The sequence below is a fragment of the Nuphar pumila genome, chromosome 16, assembly GCF_984573655.1.
Source record: "Nuphar pumila chromosome 16, dmNupPumi1.hap1.1, whole genome shotgun sequence".
NCBI classification, from domain to species: Eukaryota; Viridiplantae; Streptophyta; class Magnoliopsida; order Nymphaeales; family Nymphaeaceae; genus Nuphar; species Nuphar pumila.
In genome coordinates, this window is record NC_143264.1 from 6,904,450 (window position 1) to 6,926,416 (window position 21,967).

Below are 21,967 nucleotides of genomic sequence, written 5' to 3' on the forward strand. Positions count from 1 at the left end.
TTATCTTGGAAAGATTATAAAAATAAATTAAACATAATAATGAAGAGTTTACTTTAGAACAACTTCTTCAACATCTTAGAATCGAGGAGAAAGCTCGATCATGAGATAAGAAAGATGAATTAAAAAGAAGTTCGTACTAAGGTGAACATAGTTGAGTGCAAACCAAAGTTCAGACCTGAATTTAGGAACAAAAACAAAAAGTTCAAGACCTTTGCTAAGAAAAGAGATTTTATTTTTTGTTATACTTGTGGTAAACCGGGTCACTATTTAAGAGAATGCTGACAAATAAAGAATTTCTAAGGTAATAAGGCTAGTAAACCCAATGATAACCTGATGGTTGTAGTAAGTGAGATATTTATGATCAATTCCGATACAAAGTATTTCATGAATTTTGGATCAACAATTTATTCATGCAATATAGAAGTATATTCAAAACATATGAAATCGTAGAGAAAGACTATAAGATCTATATATGAGATTCACATGAAACTAAGGTTCATGAAAAAAGGAGTGTGGAACGTCATTTCACTTTTAGAAAGTGCTTAACCCTCCAAATTGTGCATCATGTGTCTACCATTACGAAAAATCTTATATCTGTCTCCCTAATTACAATTCATGGTTTCAAAGTTATAATGAAATGTGATCAATAAAACTGATTCAACTTCTATTCATATGCTTAGACTCATATGATTTATGACATGTTAGATTAAGACATATTAATTACATGTCTTTGAGAAGCATGGGTAACCTAAGACTTATTTTTAAATGTAAAGTAAAGCATATTAGAAAATGTGATGTATGTATTCAAGCAAAGTTCATGAAAAACCTTTTCCAATTACTGAAAGAAATTCAAAAATAATCGATTTAATACATAGTGATGTATGTGATTTGAAAAATATCCCAACTCATGGGGCAAACAACTACTTTATAACCATTATTGATGATTTTTCAAAATATAATTGTTTATATTATGAAAACTAAATATGAATATTTTAAAAATTTTAAGATTTTCAAAGCAGAGGTTGAAAACTTTTATAATTGCAAAATAAAATATCAAATATGATACAGGTGGTGAATATCTTTCAAATGAGTTCATTAAATTTTGTAAAACATGAGATATATAGACAAAATACTGATCATATACTCAACATAATATTATAGCAGAATGAAAGAACCATATCTTATAAATATGGTTAATTCAATGCTTATAAGTTTTGGTATATAATATATATGGTAATACTTTGCTTACATTATGTCATATCTTAAATAAAGTACTATATTCTAGTTCAAATAATATATCATATAAACTTTAAAAAGGTAAAAAAATCAAATTTAATTATCTAAAAGTTTGATGTTGCATTACTTATGTAAAGCTTATTGAACTAAAATTAATCAAACTTGGTCAAAAAACTCGAATGCATGTTTTTATTGGATATTATCAAAATAGTAAAACTCATAGATTTATGAATATTGAAACCAAAGTAATTTTAAAACCTATCCAATCCAAATTTAGAGAAGATTTAACTTTAAAATCACTTGAAGCTTCAAAAGACATTGAAAATAACCCAAAGGAAAAAAATCTGAGCACCTAAAATTCTGAAATTCAAAAAAGTAAAAGGTTAAGAAAACCAAAAGATTTTGGTCATGATTTTCATCTATATATGATAGATAGAGACTTTGTTTCTTTTTCAAAAGCTATGATCTCTTCAGATGCTTGTTCTTGAAAAAAGGTTATAGAGAGTGAATTAGATACTAACCTCAAAAATAAAATTTGGATTTTTGTTGATTTACTCTTTGGTTTTAAACCTTTGGGATGCAAATGGATTTTCAAGAGAAAACTTTGATCTAATGGTTCTATTAAGAAATTTAAAGCTAGACTTGTACCTAAAGGTTTTAAATAGAAGCCTATACTTGATTATTTTAACACATATGCTTCTGTCAGTAGGATTGCATCTATTAGAACAATGGTTGCTTTGGAATCGATTTTCAAATTTGAAATTCACTAAATGAATTTTGAATGGTGCCTCTAAAGGCAAAGATTTACATATAACAACTTGAAGGTTATTTTGTACTAGGTCAAGAAAAAGAAAGTTTGTAAATTGCTAAGGTTTTTATATGGTTTCAAACAATCACCTAAACAATGACATGAAAAATTTCATGAAGTAGTCATTTCGTACGAATTTAAGATTCATGACTTTGATAAATGCATATATAGTAAAGTAAAAATAGTCATGTTATAATTATTAATCTTTATGTAAATAATATGTTAATCATGAGAAATAGTGTAAAATACATAAATAATACCAAACACTTTATTTTATTTGAATTTGACATGAAAGTTATGGGCTTAGCTAATGTCATACTTTGTATTAAGTTGATTAGACATGAGAATGAATATATATCAACTCAATCCAACTACATTGAGAAAATTTTAATATGATTGTAAGCCTATTGCAACTCCATTTGATGATAGTGTTAAGCTATCGATTAATACTGAAAGAAGTATATCCCAGTTGGAGTATGCGAGTATTATTGGTAGTCATGTGTGCTATGAGCATAACTAAACTAGATGTAGCTTTTTACATGAGCATGATGAGCCAATATACGAGTAATCTAAGACAATAGCATCAAAATATCATCTATCGAGTCATGAAGTACTAGAGATAAACTCTAGATTATGAGATATTTTATAAGAAGGAACCCATTATACTTGAAGGGTACAATGATGCAAACTGAAATTCTAATTTCAATAAGTCACTATCTAAAAGTGATTGATATTTACCCTCCCTTTGATCTAAAGTAGTTGCTTGGAGATTCAAGAAACAAATTGTGATAACCTATTTAATAATCGAAGTAGAGTTGATAACAATAACTTTAGCTAGTATGAAAGTCGAATGACTAAAGATCTCTTAATGAAGATACCATTAGAAGATAAGCCGATACTACTGATAAATATGCATTATGATAGTCAAGCAACTATATACAAAATAAGTAATATTTATGGTAGAAATTATATGAATAGTTTACTCAAGCAAGGAGTAACTTCTATTGAGTATGTAAAATCTTGTCAAAACTTAGAGAATATATTAATAAAGGAACTTTCTTGAGAAATTGTCTTTAAGACATCGAGGGGAATGTTGTTAAAGTCTATAAAAATAATCATTATTGATCAAACTCAACCACATAATAAGGGTCAAACTAAGTCTAGTGGTTTAATGAGAAGAACAAGTCACTAAGTGATTGAATTGAACACTTGATATTTTTCATTTCTAATGTCAAGTATTTGAAACCTGTGTATAAATATTGAGTTCAAATTAAACTCCTAATAAGATTCATAAGCTTTATGACTGGGGTGTTTCAAATAGATTTACATACTTGATGGACTTACTTATGCAAGTGTGAAGGTGAGAATCAACTTCTTTGGGATTTGGACTTTGTCTCTAGAGCACTCATGAAACTGGATACAACACATGACCCTTAATATGTGACTTCTATGTACAGGTAGACAAACTATGATCATCTGAAGTGAAAGTGTATGTTACTGTGTATAAAAGTTAATTTGGATTCTCAATTCAAAGCTAATGCTACTGAGGTCCTAAACCAACTAAGACTAAATTACACTAATGTAAAGGTTTAAACTTAAAATGTACCTTCATTTATACATTGGATTTTTGTGAACAACCTCTTGAGTCCTTTTTATAGTTTTGGTTCATGTGAGAGATTGTTTGGGTATTGACTCAAAACTATCTATGCTTCTTATACATTATCCTTCATTTGCCTAAGTTAGTGGGTATTTATTTATTCCTACTAATTTAGTCTCACATTGAAGAGAGTGGGAACTCCACTTGGCTTTATAATGTAGGATGCGGCCTTTATGGACAAGGCCCATGGGGGTATATCAATTTGAACCTAGAACCTTGAACTTTGAACTTTTGATTTTGAAATTTTGAACATGAACCTTGAATCTTGGATTTGGATTTGAGTTTCACCTTGATTTAGTCTAGTTTTGGTTGGTTTGGTCTTTGATTATTCTTTTTAGAATTTGAGACAATTTAATCCCCAAGTCTAAGACTGATCTTGACCAGAACCTGCCCAAAGTCTTTTGCATATTCATTGCATAGACTGTTTATCCCTTTGTTTGGCCAGCCCAATCCCTTAATTGATGGTCATTTGGGCCCTCTTAATACCCTTTATAGGCCTTAATTGGTAGTTGTTGGACTGGGATCTATATATACCCCAACTATCTCCCATTCTCATTACTCACTCACTCACTCACTCACAACTAGGGATTTTTAATGGGTTGGGTTTAATTTAGACCCATGAAATCAGACTTGGATCAAATTTTTGGGTATGGTAATGAGTTTGAACCCGAGTCTAATCGAGTCCACTTTAAGAAAAAAACATACCCGGACCTGATAAGAACTACATGAACCCGACCAGGATCATACCCGTAAAACCAGATTTTTATCATTTTTACATTGAAAAATTGTGGGTCTTAATCGAAACTCGGGTTGGGTCCAGGCAGGGGCGTAGCTAGGGGGGGGGCAGGACTGGGCTGTAGCCCAGTCCTGCCTCCCCAAACAGTTAAATTTTTTATTTTTTTTTTAAAAAAGCCCAGTCCTAGCCCTGCCCTGATTCCATATGAAATAGATTTTTATCCATTTTTTAACCCAGCCCAGTCCTAGCCCAGCCCTTACTGCAGCAAATAGTTTGATTTGTCCATATGAAATAGATTTTTATTAATAATTGTAGCCATTTTTTATTTTATCTCAAAAAAAAAATTTTTTGGGGGCGCTGCCCCTGAACCCCCGACTATCACACAAAGAAATTTTATTTTCTACACCCCTGTTTGCCCCCCCTCACATGAATCCTAGCTACGCCCCTGGGTCCAGGTTTGGTATAAAATTTCACAAACTATACCACGGTCCATGTATTAATCAAACATTTAGGTCCAGAACCAGGTCTTCTTAGTTATCATCATATTCGAACCCTATAGGGTTTGGTTGAGGTCAGATCCGAGTAAACCTGACCCGTTGCTCATAACTCTCCTCTTCTCTCTCTCAAGCTTGTTCTATTTCTCCCCCTCTCTCTATTCTTTGCTCTCTTGAAGTCCCTAGGTCATTATAGCTCTCTCTTTCTTTAAGTGCTTTCTCTAGTAAGACCTTGACTTACTGAAGGCTTTGCCTAAGTCGAGCCTAGGGTCCCTATCTAAGTTGAACCTAGGGTCCTTACCCAACTTGATTCTAGAACATAGCCTATAGTCGATCATATGTCAACCTTACCTAGTCAAGAGGTTTTTCAAGGTGGTTTGTGTTGAGTTACGCAGTCTCACCCCGTGCATGGTATAGTCTGATATTCGGGAGAAGGCAAAAAACCTGATTGTATCCTGAGAGCATCATTGCATGAATACTCATTGAACCAAGGACTTGATCCTAAGTGAGACAACTATCACTTGAAAGATAACACATATATTGTGTGCTTTCAAGAGCACCTTGTTTAAGCTTGGTTGCCTTACCCACTAAGTGGAATAATTCTCCAATAGATTTCTTTTATTTACACCTTTTTCATCATTCAATATCAACAACTTTTCATTTGTTTTTCCTCCTACTTTTGGTATCCATCAACTTCTTTAGAGGCCATTTTAGAACAAAAGCCTTCCAATATCAACCATGGTTAGTTCTCATATTATCAACCATGGTTGGTTTTCTATCTTGTTATTTTTTAAATTTATAGAAAACCCATTATTCTGATGGAAGATTTCTTCTATTTAAGCCCTATTTTCATCTTTCAATATCATCAACTTTTCATTTATTTTCCTCCTACTTTTGTTACCCATGAACTTCTTTAGAGAGCATTTTAAGACGACTTAATATCTTGTTCAAATTGTGCCTGGTTTGCAGTTTGGCATTATGTGTTTTATTTGGACTTTTAAGTATTTCCCCTTATTTTACATATTAGAATGGAGCATCAGTTGAAATTATCACCACCCAAGTTGATTTCTTGGTGCAAATGATGTCCTGGATTGCCATATCTAGGGTTTTAAAACTTAGAGTTTTCAAGAAAAAAATCCTAACTTTGTTAAGAGTACGGTGGATGTGTTCTTTGTCTCTTTACATTGTTCTGTTGTTGATATAGTCTTCAGGTCCTATGTTCTTGATCACTATGTTCTGATAGATTTCATATAAGTTTTTGTTGGAATTTTCCTTTGTTATGCTTGTTTATTTTGTGATACTGGCAAATAAAGAAACCCGTATTGTGGGACCTTTGTTGGAAGATTGTGGAGAAGAAAAATAACAAGGATAATGTCACTCCATATGAAAAAGCAAGTTTTCTCAGTAGACTTACTTTTTTCTCACTATCACGACGACCACCTTTGAATACCCAGAAGAGTAAGACTATCGAAACTTAATACTAACCTTACTAACTCACTGATATAGTTAGTTGCGATTTATTTGAAATTATGTTATTGCTTCTAAAATTATGTTATTCTTATTGACATCTCATTATTGTGATTATGCTATTGATGTTGTTATTAAGTTTATAAATATGTTATTTCATAATTTTAGCATGTTAGTCACATTGATAATTGCATATTGGACAATATGATAGATATTTTGATTTTTTTTTATCATAATGCATGTTGCTTAAGTTTGCTTACCTGCTCGAAAGAGTTTGACCCTATTGTTATGAGGCGCAGGTAATAAAAAATGATGCAGTGCAAGAGCTTGGTGCACAATGGGACCTTGATCCAAACATCCCGTATTACATTTCAATCTTGGAACCAACTATTACTTATCTCATTTTAATGGGATACTTTATTAAGTTTTTGATGATGTATGAACTTTGATAACATGATTTATTCATAATGCATTGAATGGTTTTAATTTCTTATGATTATGCAATGAAACTCAGTTTCAAATATATTTTTTATTTTTGTAACCTGCCAAAATCATTCGACTTTTCAAAACCCAAACTTTTACCACTATGCTATTTAAAAAATAAAGGTTAAATTTTTATGTTTTCAAGTTGAAAATTTTGGGGCATTACATTCTCTCTCTAAAATATAGCTATATATAAAAAAAGTCTTATTTATAGAGGTAGTTGAAAAAAAAGGGTATTTATCAAGATAACCACAGTTCTTTTTTATACTATTGAGCTGTTACGGTTGAGAGGTACAACCTCAAGAAGCTTTAGAAGAATTCAAAGGAAGTCATTGTTGGGTCAAAAGCTCTATTTGAGGTATCACCATTACTTATTTAGGTTGTTTGGGTATATGATAACTCACTTTTATATTTATTATTTTTTGGGTTATATATTTTTAACCTTTATTAAAACTAGTGATATCAAAGCTCTAGGTTAGAGTTTTTTCATTTGACTTGATGTCTATTTTATGTACTATATGATAGTAATATAAATAAATGTCTTTTTTTCTAAAACATAATATATATATATATATAATGCATTCGGTAGGCCCCATTTTTCGTTGGGTCTTGTTAGGCCCCTTCAAAATCACAGCTTTACATATTTTTTCTCACGTTTAACACCATAGATGTGATCAATAGGTTTTGTATAGTGGGAACCGACTTTTGGATTGCCAGAATCTAACTTGTATACAGGTTTTTTCGGTGATCGAAAATCAATGGCTATGAAGATACTAATTTTTTTGGCTCGTAAAAATATGGTTTTCATCAAAAAACATGATCCAAGAGTCGATTCCCACTAAATTGAGCTTGTTAAACACATCTAACAGTTCATATCTATCATAAAACACTTAGAACCTACGGGGCACAACTAGAAATAGGGGCCTAATATGTTCAGTGCTATCTGTCTCTCTCTCTATATATATACCCACTTTTATATTTATTAATTGAATTATATATTTTAAACTTTTATTACTACTAGTGATATCAGAGTTCTAGGTTAGAGCTTTTTTTATCTAACTTAATGTCTATTTTATATATTATATGATAGTGCCATCAATATGTAAATACATACATGTCTTTTTTTAAAGCATGTTAAATTTTATATATATATATATATATATATATATTGTTTTTCACAGAATTTCATGTTAGTATCAGTCATAATGACTGGTGCAGAGTGCCTCGTTAGATGGTTATGAAGTTATTAGTTAATAAATTCATTTATTCTTCATATTTAATCATGTATTGATTTCTTAGTCTAAAGATTATACATTATAGCACTTCATATAAAGTCATGATTTCAAACCCCATTCTTTTAATGTTCTTTACGGGATTTGGATATGAGATATAAACAAGATTGAGATCCAATCCATGGTTGTTCACATTCTCCACCCGGATAGAAAACTGATTGGCTGTTGCTTTCATGATGGTTGGCATTTCTTTTTCTCATAGCTTTTGACTGTCAGGTAGTAAACTATGTATGAAGTTAATGTCAAGTTAAGCATGTTCTGAGAAGACCACCATCATGCACAAAATTGGTCTTAACGGCTTTTTCTGCATCATCCATGCATCTGATGACCTAATTGTACCTTCACTTGCAAGACTGAGAAGCCTGTTTTACATTTTTACCTGCAAACCATTCTTTATGTTTCAAGCATCCATTAGGAAAACTTCTTTTTTCGACAGAGAAAGCTGGGGTTAGGCAAACCCCTACCAGTTATACAACATATACCATTGGGATTCGAACTTGCAATGTCCCAACACAAGGTGACGTGCAGTAACTGCTCCTGCCACATAACCGGAGCCCCCTTGGTCCATAAGGAAAACTTATTAGCAGACTGTAATTGCAGGTATATATACGTTGAATGAGCTGAACGCACGTATGATGAGCTTGTCTTTGGTACCTGGAAATGCCGGAATCTCGCTTGTCTGGATCCAGATGCACCACTTCACCCAGTATCTTCCAACAATGTCCCTGGCTTTGCCTGACTTTCCATCCCAACTTTCTTCATCCATCACCTGCGATATTTCCAGAAACTTGATATATATATAATTTTTTTTTTTTGAAAGGCAAGCTGGGGTTAGGCAGACCCCCACCAGTTATTATTCAACATACCACTGGAGTTTGAACCTGCAACATCCCACCATAAGGAGACGTGCATTGACAGCTCCTACCAACCACGCCATTGGTTCCAGAAACTTGATATTATTGAAACCATCACAGTGTTTTCTGCGTTTGGGCTGCTAACCACAGGATTCTGCATTTCAACTTTTCAAGAAGAGATGACAACCGAATCATAACCAACACATGCTATGATTTCTTCCATTCTGAACATGCAACTTCGATAGGCATGACTCAACTTTTGTGATGCTCATTGCCTTGCATAATTTTTTGCAGCACACGTACACACACAGAGGAAGGCAGGTGGTCATTGTTTGAAAATCACTTACAAGAAATAATAATACAGCAGATCATGATCTCATTGTTCTTGGCTCTCAAAGGGAAAAAAGGAAAAACTGAAGATATCATAGCAGATCATGACCTAAAAGGATCACCACCTCTCGAATAAGCTACTTTAGCTCTTAGTAGAAGCATTTTCTGTTTCACTTCTCCCATTCTTGGTTGTCTGTATTTTTCTGTAAACTTCCTTCATCCTGAAAGAAAGCAAAAGATCCAACCCGAACCCAATGGCACAAGCTACAGCCATAATCAAGAATACGATCCGGTAGCAATGAGCTCCAACGCAGGTGTTGAAGCCTCCAGGCTCTGTGGTTGCCTGAGCATCATAAAGGATCCCTGCTAGAAGACCCGAGAATAAGAAGGAACCAAGTGGGAGATTGAGTATGAGGATGTTGTAGATGAGACCATAGTATTTGAGGCCAAAGAGCTCAGAGGCAGTGGGAACCGAGATGGCAATCCGAACACCATAACATATCCCCACCACGATGGACCCAATGTAGAGGGATCCGGGCAATGCCATGGCCATGATCATGTAGCCAGAAGCCATCAGAATCTGAGAAGCTGCATTCCACAGAGGCCTTGGTGTTGCTGATTTCCTGCCATTTTTTCCAAAAACAACCAAACACTTAAAATCAAGATGCTGTTGATGTGAATTTCATGGCATTTTCCTTGCCAATTTTACAAGCCAGAAAGCCAAGGTCTGTTTATTATTGGTGGGAGTGAAGACTGATCCAATGAAACTGAAAATTTGGTTTGGCATACATCCATGTTCATGGAAAGAAGAGGAGAGGGTGTTTAATATGTCAATTACAAAACAAAGTCCTTTCCTTGAATGTGTTCCATGTTTTAGTGGCATTTAAAGGTATGTTTGGAGGCTCGTCCGTTGCATGATTTGAGATGGCACAACCACAAATCACCCAGTCGCTGCCAAAGAATGGAATGGTACTTCACCGTTCCACACACACACACACACACACACACACACACATATATATATATATATATATATAGAGAGAGAGAGAGAGAGAGAGAGAGGAGTGGGGCCTAACCCCAGCTCTCCCCTTTCTTCTTCGTTCTTTTTTCTTTGTTCTTCTTTCTTTTTAGGGCTTTTTTTTCTTTGATTATGTTTTTAAAAAAATAATTAAGATTTGCTCTTTGATTAGGTTTTTTTTTCTTTGATTTTTTGAGTCAAATATCTTTAATTAGGGCTTTTGTTATTTAATTTTATTAGGGTTTTGCTTTTATTTGATTAGAGCTTTGAATCAAATATATGTAAATACGATTTTAGATATTTAATTTGATTAGTACTTATTTTATTTGATTAGGGTTTTGAATCAAATTTTTTTAATTAAAGCTTCTTATACTTTATTTGATTAGGGATTTTATAGTATTTGATTAGGGTTGTTTTTATTTAAGCTTCATTCATTGGGGTTTGAATTAGAGCTTTTTTATATTTACCTTTATAATTTATTTATGGTTTCTTTGACTTTATGATTTATTTTTTATATAGTTTAAGATTTTTTGGTTTATTTATGATTTATTTTATTGCATTTTAGGGTTTTATGATTTATTTATGGTTTTTACATTTGTATATAAAAATATGAATCCTTATTTTTTTCTCAAATTACCCAAAATTTATCATTTAAACTTTTTTTTCATACCTGAATTCAGTTTGAGATCCATATTTAAGGCTAAAATCCATAAATTTTTAATAAACTTTCATAATTAGATCCAATATGACACTAATTAAAGTATTTATATATTATATTAAAAAATATCAATTCTTGTTTTTTTCAAATTACCCAAATTTTAAACTTTTTTAGTTTTTAGATCTAATTTGAGATCCTTATCCAAAGTTAAAATCCTTAATAAACATGTAAAAACACTCATGGTAGGGTGAATTGGGTCGTACTATCCAAAATAAAGTTATCCGACCCATTATCCATGTGTGTCCAAGTTGTTCACATAATGTAAATCAAACAAAAAATATAATGACCATAGTTTTGGTGAACAAGTCACCAAACGTGGAGTACACTTGTTATGAACGTGTGATTTTATCTTTTGTTTGTTTGTTCCATCCAATCAAACAAGCTGTAGAGAAGTTGAATCAGAAGGTACTGCAGTCTGTGATGCGGCACATATTCAGACACCATATGCTGTTTGGCCCCACAGCTGCCAGGCTATATCCCAAAGTTGGATGAAAATCTGGTGCAGTTATACACTAAAAGTGTGCAATCACATTGCACCTAATCCTCCCTACGCATCCTACTTTCAGCTTCTCAATGCAACAAAATAAAACACATAAAATAGGTTACGGCAAACTTAAGACTTGAATTCGGATCACCCGACCCTTGATTACAATTTACAAGTCAGCGGGTTAACTCTTAAGACTACATTTTCTAGTGTCAAGATATGAAAAAAATCAAAATCTTAACACATGACATCAATAACTAAGTTATATAAGTATTCAACTATACATAATTGTTAATATTTATGATTTAAAAACATATGATTATTTATAACAAGTATTATTTTATGAGCATTACACATTAAAACCATAAAATGCATGTCAGAAAAAACATAAGAAGCATGTGGATCTGTGGTCCTAAATCAATGACCCAGTTAGGATCCCATTCAAGTTGACTCAGGCAATTCCCGAGTCGACTGGCTGGGTTTGCCAACTACGTTTTTATAACGCATGGTATCTCGTCCGCCTCTTAAACTAGAAAACCATGTGAACTACTCGCTAGGGATAGTACTGGACCGGGGGAAAACGGAGATCCATCCGAACCCACCCCATTCAGACAGGAAATAGAAGACATAAAATGAAGAATGGACCAGGGATGAAGGTGAAAATCAAAACCCGCGCCGGGATGAAGGCAAGGATGAACTTACTCTTGCCCCCACCTCATTCTTGAACCCCGTTAATGAAATTATTAATATACCTTTATATACTTATATATTTATATATTTCTAACCTTGAACCCTTTCTTTTATTTTTTCATATTTTCTTCTTATTTGTCTTAAAATAAGAATAAAGTCATTTTGAAAGGGAGATGAAAACAAAGGACACCAAGACAGTTATTTTGAGATGAGGATGAACAGAGGATGAAGGGCAAAAATTTTTTAGACAGCCCGGGTAAAGGCCTTGTTCCCCGCTCCTACCCATCCCTGCCACACTCTGCATTAAAAAGATGAAAGGGAAGAGACAAAGAGTCCGGTCACATTGAACAATGCGCCTCATCATATTCTACATAACGCACCTCACTTGATGGATTGTGTAGAGACGTAGGATAAAGCCTGCTACAAAAAAATTGTTCGGAAGAGGGAAATGATTTCTTGACTTACACAATTATCTATCATCTAAAGCCGATGTGAACGGGTCTTTTGATGATTCAAAAATCAATGGTTGACAAACACACATTTTGTGATTTAAAAAACCAATATTTTTTTTATGATCGAAGAGTCATTCTTACTAAATCGATCATGCCCAATCTATCTATAAGGTTAGATTTGATCAAAACACCTTGCATCATAAGATTTAAGAAGGGTATTAAGATGGGAGATGACAAAGGGATGAGTGGCACCAGACTCCTTTTACCAGCTAAACACAAGTACAAGCCTCCATGACCAGTTTGTCTATTTGGTAGTCTTTTTTGTTATTTTCTTTCTTGCTTTTTCTTTACTGGGCCAAACGAGACCCCCCCATCATGTTGGTAGCTCTTTGGGTTCGTAAAAACCTTGTGGTCATCCTTGCCCCCACCGAGTAGGGATGGCAGTGGACCGGGGGAAAGCGGGGCCCCACCCCGCCTCGCCCCGTTTGGACCGGGGATGAAGGGTATGAAACGGGGATGGAGGCGGGGGTGGAGGATAAAATCCATCCCCACCGCAGAGGCGGGGCGGGGGTGGACGTGCACTTTTCCCCGCCACGATCCCCACCTAATCCCCGCCCCGACCACTTTTCCCCGCAATATCCCCGCCCCGCCTCATCCCCGTTTGGACCGGGGATGAAGGGTATGAAACGGGGATGGAGGCGGGGGTGGAGGATAAAATCCATCCCGCCGCGGAGGTGGGGCGGGGGTGGAGGATAAAATTTTGAGGCGGGGCGGGGGTGGAAACCTTGTCCCCCACCCCGCCCCGCCCCACTGCCATCCCTACCACCGAGTAGTTGGTAAAACCCTTGTGGGCAAGGGAAACCGCTCATGGATGAATTCGGTTTCACTCATCCCCTGTGTCATTTTCCATGCTGTTTTGATCAATTATAAATGGATTCAGCATGATCAATTTAATAAGAGCTTGTTTGGAATCTTGGCGTTGGGATGGGTAAAATCTTGATCAAACTACTTTAGTGGTCCTGTTTGGAATCTCTGCCCTGGGATGGGAAAAATCTTGATCAAACTACCTTAGTAGTCTGTCTGAAATCTAGGCATTGGGATGAGCATTTATGCATTTGGGATGGAAAGCCAGGCCCTTTCTCCTTTGTATTTACACTAAATCATGGATTTGACAGCTACCACCTCTAGGTAGTGATTGCTACCAAATTCAGGATTTTGGCATCTGTCACTTTTTTTCAAATGCATATAAATGGTAGAATGTTGAGTTGGTAACATGCTGCAATCCCTTGTCACCCAGAATGAAACAAACATCAAATCAATGTAACTTTTTAAATGTATTTTCCACCGTTGATTTTTTTAATAGCCAAAAACCCAGTGGAGTTTAGCTATTTAAATGTAGATATTCAGTAGATGAATGGCATAGATCACAGTTGATCAAAAGGGGATGAGTGAAACTCATGCCCATGGATTTAGCAGCCCTATATTTCCAAGAACACTCTAAACCACCAAGGGGGGCCTGTTTGGGTCCATCTGAGATTAAGTGAATAAAAAGTTGGATCTACATTGGATCTCACCTGAATCGCTCCATCTATCCTCTTTACAAAAAGTTTGGTTTCAAACTTGGGTACATCTGCGGGTCGGGCAATAAGCACATTGAATTATCCATGTGTAGCCCGGGCACAACAACGCAGTTATCAAGGGAGCCCTAATTAATTTCACCAAGATTTTACCCTCGGGACCACCAAATGCATAAACGCCAAGAAAATATAGAAAACAGAAAAAAAAAAAGTAGGATCTCACCGGATAAAATGCTCCGAGACCGAACCCGAAACGATCCTGCCGAAGAAGCCGAAGATGCTGGTAAGGGAGACGAAGATGGATACGTCAGCGTAGCCGAGAGCCGAACCGATCTGCCCCATGTTGTTCATCACGGCCAGCCCTGTCCCCACCCCGCAAAGGAACGACCCGAACAGGATCCAGAACTCCCACGTGCGAATAGCCTCCCTTATCGTGTGCTCCTCTCCGATCTCCACCCTCCCCCGCACGCGCCGCTCCTCTTCCTTCTTCTCCTTCTCCTTCTCCTCTTCGGCCACCAACGGTTGCCTCACCGACTCGACGTCCTCTATGGCCGCCGCTGTTACGCTCTTCCGGCCAGATGCAGCCACCATGTAGGCCGGAATCACGATCGGCGAGGCCAGGAGCACCACCAGCCCGGCGGCAAAGGCCCTGGAGAATGCCTCCCCATGGGCGCCGGTGAGGTCGTGTAGGAGGAGGTAGACGGCGACGACGACGGCGAGGGCGTTGACGACGGAGAAGCAGCGCGACTCGGTCTCCGGCGTATCGCGGATGGCGTCGGCGGCAGGGATCTCCCGGAGGAAGAGCATGGCGGTGGCACAGACGATGCCCGGAAGGAGGGTGAGCATCAGCAGGAAGCAGGAGGGGCTGCCGGAGAAAAGGGCGGTCGCCAGGTCGGTAAAGATGGCCGTGCTCAGCCCTATGTAGCCCTTCAGCAGACCGGACACCGGCCCCCTGCTCCGCCGGAAGTTGCGGATGCACGTCACCAACACCGCCGTGTTCATCCAGGTTGTGCTGTTCCCGCCCATGCACATCACCACACACATCTGAACATCCACATTCCACAACACAGACAGAACGTCGTCGCATAGCGAATTAAAACCGATTCATGAATTTAACGCGTTAATAAATAAGAATACAAAAAAAAAAACTGCCAGAAACAGAGTCCAACAACTAGGAAGAAAACGCAAACACAGAACATGCCAACATGATTCAAAACTTGGTAAAGAGATAAGAGTGTCGAAGGGACGTTATTAACGGGGACGCACGTAAACAACACATTATTCTGAATAATATAACGCGTTATTTGAAAAAATTAACGCCTTTTTAAAGCTGGGGTCGGTGGAAAGGGGCTTTCAGGTGCATCATGTATCTAAGGGGGAAGGGTTTTGCAGAAGAAGAAGAAGAAGAAAAAGAAGAAGAAGAGGGCATTATATAGTGGGTGTTGGTCGGAACCTGCCAGTAAGGAAGAGGGGAGATCCTCTGGCTGACGACGAGCCACTGGACGCCGTAGCCGATGAAGCCCTCGAGGGAGCCGATGAGGAGGATGGCCCACGTGGGGAGGAAGTCGGAGGATAACCCGGCCAGGAGGCCGAAGGCCTTGCCCACATCCTTGGCCACGGACAGGTTGTTGAGCTGCACCTGGTTCAGGTTGAGCAGCGTCTTGAGCGATTCCGAGTAGTTGGAGAAGGTGTAGTTGTTGCCGGAAACGGCTTGCACCCAGACGGCCGTCACCAGGCCAAGCCATTTCCATGCCGAGAGGGATACCGCGCTTCGCTTGAGCACACCCGCCATCGTCTTTCACCACTGGCGCGCACCGTTTTAACCTGTTGATTTGCTGCTTCCTGCTGTGGGAAGATGATGGTAAGGGGGTGGGGGTGGGGGTGGGGTGGGTTTTGACTTGTGAAACGGAAGGGAAGTATACGAAATGACTAAAATACCCTCGAGTTAGCGTGAGGTTAGGTTCCATATGAGTGAGCAAATATTTGTGCTTTAAGCACATGTCACCTTCCAACTTGGGGACAGGACTGTCAGATGTGTGGCCCAATCTGGACGGCGATCAGGTGCTTAATGCACAAATTTTGTGTTAAGTGGTTGCACACGATTCGGAGTGAGGGATAGGAGTCCTTTTGGCGTGATTGCGCAAGTGTTAGCTTTTAAGGTGCGTTTGCTCGTCACCGAATAGGGTGGTGCGACACTCCTTTCACTGTCACGGAAAAGGAATCGCACTACCTCAAGGAAACCATTTTTGCTAAAAAGGAGGTTCAATGTGAAAATGTCCCACCCATCGATATAAATCCACAATACCATGTTTGTTTTGGTACTGTGAAATCCATGAAAACGCACACCCATCGATGCGTTTCACCGGAAAACATCTTTTTCTTTTTCTTTTTGTCAAGCCTTTAGATTATCTTCTTTGTTTCTGTTCGAAGATTCAAGTTGGCCTATCTTTTTTCTGGAAGTATGACTTTATTGATCCTTTGGCCTTACGTATTGGTTCATATACATATCCCATTGCAGGTCTTTCTTCATCAACCATTCTAAGAACTTTCACTAAAAGCTCAGACGATGCTATGATTTCTTCTGTATCATTCACAAAAAAATTATCGTCAACTATATCTACACCCAAGAGACTTTATTTTTTCACGGCAAATGAAGAGTCTGAACTGCTAAACATATGTTTCAAACTACCCTTTTGCTCTAAAATTGACTGTAATGATAAAAAAAATTGATGCAAATCATGTTACACCTTGCCTTACAAGCTCCTTTCCCTTTGTGAATTTTCTCGTTAAGTTAAGAACCCAAACATTATTATAAAATGAACTTTGAGAATGATTGTGCTTTTTTAACACATTCATCCACCCATTCAAGGTTTTCCAAATCTTCTAAAATCAAATCAAGGCAATGAGCCACAATATAGAACTATATTTATCCATGATCAATTTGCCTACATAAATATAATGAGTCATTATCTGTAACCACTCCAACAACATTTAAGCTGAATATATAAGATCCAGTTCTTGTATGATTTGATGCATCAATAGACTTAAAGAAAAAAAAGTCTCACTAGGTGATGACACAAGCAAATTAACTAGTACTCTTTTTCTAGTGTCTGTTCAACAATCTGACATGATCGTGCACCCAGTAGTTTTCCAACTACTTTCAACATCTAAAAAATTTATTTGGTCTTGATGTTGATATTATCAATTCATCAAGGTTTTCTATGCAAAGCAATAAAACATAAGATGAAGAAGAAGTGGCTTGCAGAGTGAGCTTTAAAGTTTGCTGTGGCTCCTGATAATCACAGTTAGTGAAGATTTTCTTGAGGATTGAGGAACAGGGAAAGGGATCAGGATCAAAGGAGCCATATTGACTGATAATCACTGATGCCATGACACAGATATCACTATTCGTAAGTTTGTAACTGTGGGCGCGCATGGAGAAGACTTTGCATAAATATTGATGGCTCTGATGCAGCAAGAAAATGACCGTTTATTTTTAAATGCAAAGTGCTCAAGCAACATGCCATAAGAGAAAGGATGCTGGGCATGAGCTTGGTCCCACAAGAGGTGGACAACCACAAAAAAAAACTTCTTTTTTAAAAAAAAAACTTCTTTTTTTTCAAAAAAACTTCTTTTTTTTTCAAAAAAAAACAAATCTTTTTTTTTTTAAGCTGGGGTTAGGCAAATCCCTACAGTTATACAACTATACCATTGGGTTTTCCGACACAAGGTGACATGTACTAGCTGCTCCTACCAGAACCACAAAAAAACTTGTTTTACATGACCACTACTTTTGTCTTGTATCATTGCTGCCAAACTATGCAATTGGGCCTGTTGGGTCAAGTCAGTCCATAATAATTGAGATTTGAAGTCAGATGGATTCTACAACGTCAATGAGATCCTTGGACACCATTATGATGGGACTTGTCGATAATTTGTGGGTCTAAGGGCTTATGTTTTATTTTGTGTTCGCTTACCATGACCACATGGTCGTGCTAGCTTAGCCTGTTATAATTATGGTTATCGAGCAGCAACGTAAAACTGCAAGGCTAGGACCTTTGCCTCGAAGCAAATTAATCATTGAACATACAAATATAATTACTTAATTACTATAATTCAAACTAATTATATTATATAACAATATATTCAAACAGAAATATGGAAAAATATATTAGTTAAAAGAGGTAAGAAGACTTCCATGGAGATGATAGGAAAGGATATGAATGCTTTGAACCTCACCGAAAACATGGCATTGGATAGAAATGATTGGAGGAGAAGGATTCATGTGGAAGACCCAAAATGATTTTCTTTTTTGGTTCAAATCGCCTACCCCAATTGTTTTGAGATGAAGGCGTAGTTGTTGTTGTTTGTACTAAAGCCTATAAGAATTGAAGCCCATCCAGCAGGAAGGCGCCACCCCCACTATGCCAACCCTCACCCAAGGGCGACCTTGAGATCGACTATGATAATTATTATGCATGATAGTTTTGAGGGCCTTGATGTAATCTTGAAGCCGGACAAGTGGCCAATGCCGCAAATAGCACTTCCAAGTTCCAAGATGAGTATACAAGCAGGTTGAATCTATAATTTGGATCAGTCAATTTATCAAGCCATGGGAAGCTTTGCTCATAGCTGAATCATGATTCACATTTTTCTGTTTAGGGTCTACTACACGCCTGCAATTTCTGGCTGGAAAATGGGCGATGTAGTGTCGCCAAGGCCAGGCAGTACCTCGTTGGCCATTTTTCGGTGAGTCACCCGTCAGGGATGGCCGGAGCATATTCTTTTTTTCTTTTTTGCTTTTGAAGCAACGCTGGCGCATTTCCCGGCCATATAACGGCCCGAAAATGGCTGGGTTGCCACTGGCTGGTAAGTGCCAAACTAATCATTTGTCGGCCTGTAGATGGTAAAAAAAAATCCTCTTTTTTTTATTTTGTTAATATTTAGGTATATTCAACCATTTTCATAGATTTAGTGTTGGGTTGCATGTTATGCCGTACTTGTATCTTTGTGACATAGCTTTATATTGCTACAAGAATTGATTGGTCCTCCTTTTGAAGTCTTTTTCAGAGACAAAGGTTTTCATATGAGAGCTTGTTTTATTGCATTTTGAATTTGTCAGTGTTGCTACGATTGCATGCAAGTATTAAGTTTGAGGTTTGTTGGAGTGGAGTTTGTCAATAGTACTATGTTTGAATACGAGTGAGTGATAAAGATCCAAACCTAAATCCAGACTCAATGTTTCAAAATTCAAATTCCATAATGCATGCTATAGGCTGGATGTTGCCCCAAGGGGTTTAACGTAGTGGGATGGGGCCTAGGCTGCTAGATGGGTGGTTTAGCTTCAAATCCCATGTGTCGCTCCTGTGCTAGCTAAAGCGTGGTGCCTTCTAAGGGCATGAAACAAGGATGGAGGCAAGGATAAAGGTTAAAATCTATCCCCGTGCGGGGATGGACTTACGCTTTTCCCCGCCCCACCCCCAATCCTTCAAGGGATGACTATAGACTAAGGGGAAACGGGGCTCCACCCCGCCTCACCCCTGTTTGGACCGGGGATGGAGGACATGAAACGGGGATAGAGGTGGGGGTGGAGGTTAAAATCCATCCCCGTGCGGGGATGGAGGTTCGGATTTTGAAACAGGGCGGGGGTGGAGACCTTGTCCCCCACCCCCGGTCCACTGCCATCCCTAGATTTGATCCTGGGCCTTCATCTTGACATAAGACCCTACTAATCACATGGGATACCATCTGGGTGGTATGTCTTAGTTGGTTTTGTAGGCTAGACTCCTACTTTTTTCATTTCATCTATGGGCTTTATATTCTCTAAGACAACAACCATCAGTTTGTTTAAATCTCTGATCCTAGAGCAGTTTTTTTGAGTAAAGTTAAAAAAACACTAGGCTGGATGTCCTGTAGTGCTAGGCAACGGCCAGCCCATTTCCTTGGAAGGGCTGATCTGCTAGGCTGGGCTATGTCAAGCTGCCTATCAATTGCCAAGCCAGGTCTAAAGCCCTATTCAGGCTGTGCCAGGGTCACCGCCAATGTCTGGCCCATGCTCACCCGTTAGGCCGATGTGCTCAACCCGCATCGAGGTGGGCCACACGCTCCCATGAGGAAACTTGTAATTTGAACCAGGATGTGGACTCAAACTTGTTTGTATGGGTCTAACCACCAAATGTTTTTATAACGATGAAGTTCCTTATTGAAGCCGGCGATCTCTCCTGTGAGGTCACCAGCACCCAAGCCCTTACAGAGCCAACCAGTAAAAGGTCACCCACACGCCCAGTGGAAGTTGAAACACTCAACCAGAGAAGAAGGGGTCAGCACCTGCACCTGCACCTTCTCCCCAAGCCCGCTACCACTTGGGCGACTAGGTTGGGTGTCCAGCCACCAAATGTTATCTAATTATGTAAATGTGTTTAACATGATTGATTTATCATATCGGTAGATTTAATCATTTCTTATAAGATTCAATTCTCAGCATAGTGAAAAAATCAATTGATCAGAATTCATGAAAATAAAGATGGTAGAAAAATAACCTAACTAAAACAACATATTGGAGTGAACTTTAATGCATAAAAATAGTAAGATGACTAAATTTATATAAATCAAGGGTTATATATATGTACTCACCAAAACCCAACCAGGTTTGGCTCCAAAAGGTCAGACCATCGGGTGGCTCTGGCCCATGGGCTGCCCAACCTAGTGCCCACCTTGGCTGATTCGATATGAATCGGTCCATTCCAGCCGATTTGCAGCTATTCTACAAGATTGACACGGTGCATCGTCTGATGGGAGCTATGGGACTTAAGGGAGTGTTTGACTCCCTGTCAAGGTAAGGACAGAACACCTTGCCCAGGACAGTGGTCCTCTCCAGTACATGCTGTCCAGTTTGTCCTGTACACGTCTTTTTTCTTTTGTTTTAAAAAGCTATCCTAACCCTTTTGTTCCGGGGGTTCAGTACGAAAAGAAAAATATTCGCATGATTGCGAACGGGTCAAGCGCATCCGCGGTGTCCCACGTGAAGCGCATTCAGACGCGTGCTAAATGTATAAAGGACTACAATTACGGATTTGACCCTCTTTTGTAAAGCTATTAAATTGTTATGTACAACTCACCACCAAATGTACAAGTCATCTCCGCTGGTCTGGTAGGAGCTGTTAGTGCATGTCACCTTTTGTTGTTGTGATGTTGCAGGTTCAAAACCCAATGGTGTAGTTGTATACTGGTAGCAGTCTGCTTAACCCCAGCTTACCTTTAAAAAAAAATGTACAAGTCCTTTGACTCCTATGGGCGTGTTTGACGCCGGATATCTGAGATAAAAAGTTGCTTGGGCCACTTTTAACGGGTTTGATGGGGGTGAGTGGGGTCCACCAAAAGCTGAAAGTTTCTCCTTGATTAAGAATTTTTTTGGGGGCATCAAACAAGCCCTCAAAGAAACAAAGAAAGATAGGAAGACCTGTCAGGTTACTTGACAAAACACAAAATTTGTGTGTTTTGAAATCACCACTATCCCTGCCTTCAACCACCACTAAGGGTGCACAATGAGTAGAGCTAGCGCGAGCTTGGCTCGGGCTTGACTCATTTAAACTCGACTCGTCCGAGTAAGTAAACGAACTGAACTTGATCATGCATTCAAGCTTGATTAAGATTGATTAGCCTGATTAAGCT

General features: G+C 38.0%; 1 protein-coding gene across 2 annotated transcripts; it reads right to left on the reverse strand.

Moving 5' to 3' along the window:
• Positions 1-9,275: 9,275 nt before the first annotated feature.
• On the reverse strand, positions 9,276-16,156 carry LOC149812805 (protein NUCLEAR FUSION DEFECTIVE 4-like). Of its 2 annotated transcripts, XM_089991460.1 has the most exons (3): positions 15,750-16,156; positions 14,520-15,340; positions 9,276-9,980 (listed from the first exon to the last, which is right to left on the reverse strand). In XM_089991460.1, exons 1-3 carry the CDS (start codon positions 16,086-16,088, stop codon positions 9,500-9,502), a joined length of 1,641 nt encoding a protein of 546 aa, XP_089847586.1. In that variant the 5' UTR covers positions 16,089-16,156; the 3' UTR covers positions 9,276-9,499. The 2 variants fall into 2 exon arrangements, with proteins under 2 accessions (XP_089847586.1, XP_089847587.1); XM_089991461.1 differs by lacking the exon at positions 9,276-9,980 and having other exon boundaries at positions 14,516-15,340.
• Between the last annotated feature and the right edge of the window lie 5,811 nt (positions 16,157-21,967).

Excerpts from the sequence above, each read along its gene's own strand:
- LOC149812805 (XM_089991460.1), bottom strand. The coding sequence starts at position 16,088 with ATGGCGGGTGTGCTCAAGCGAAGCGCGGTATCCCTCTCGGCATGGAAA. Across the intron at positions 15,341-15,749 it reads CCCCTCTTCCTTACTGGCAG|ATGTGTGTGGTGATGTGCAT; the intron begins GTTCCGACCAAC and ends GTGGATGTTCAG. Across the intron at positions 9,981-14,519 it reads GTCTCGGAGCATTTTATCCG|GAAATCAGCAACACCAAGGC; the intron begins GTGAGATCCTAC and ends AAAAAATGGCAG.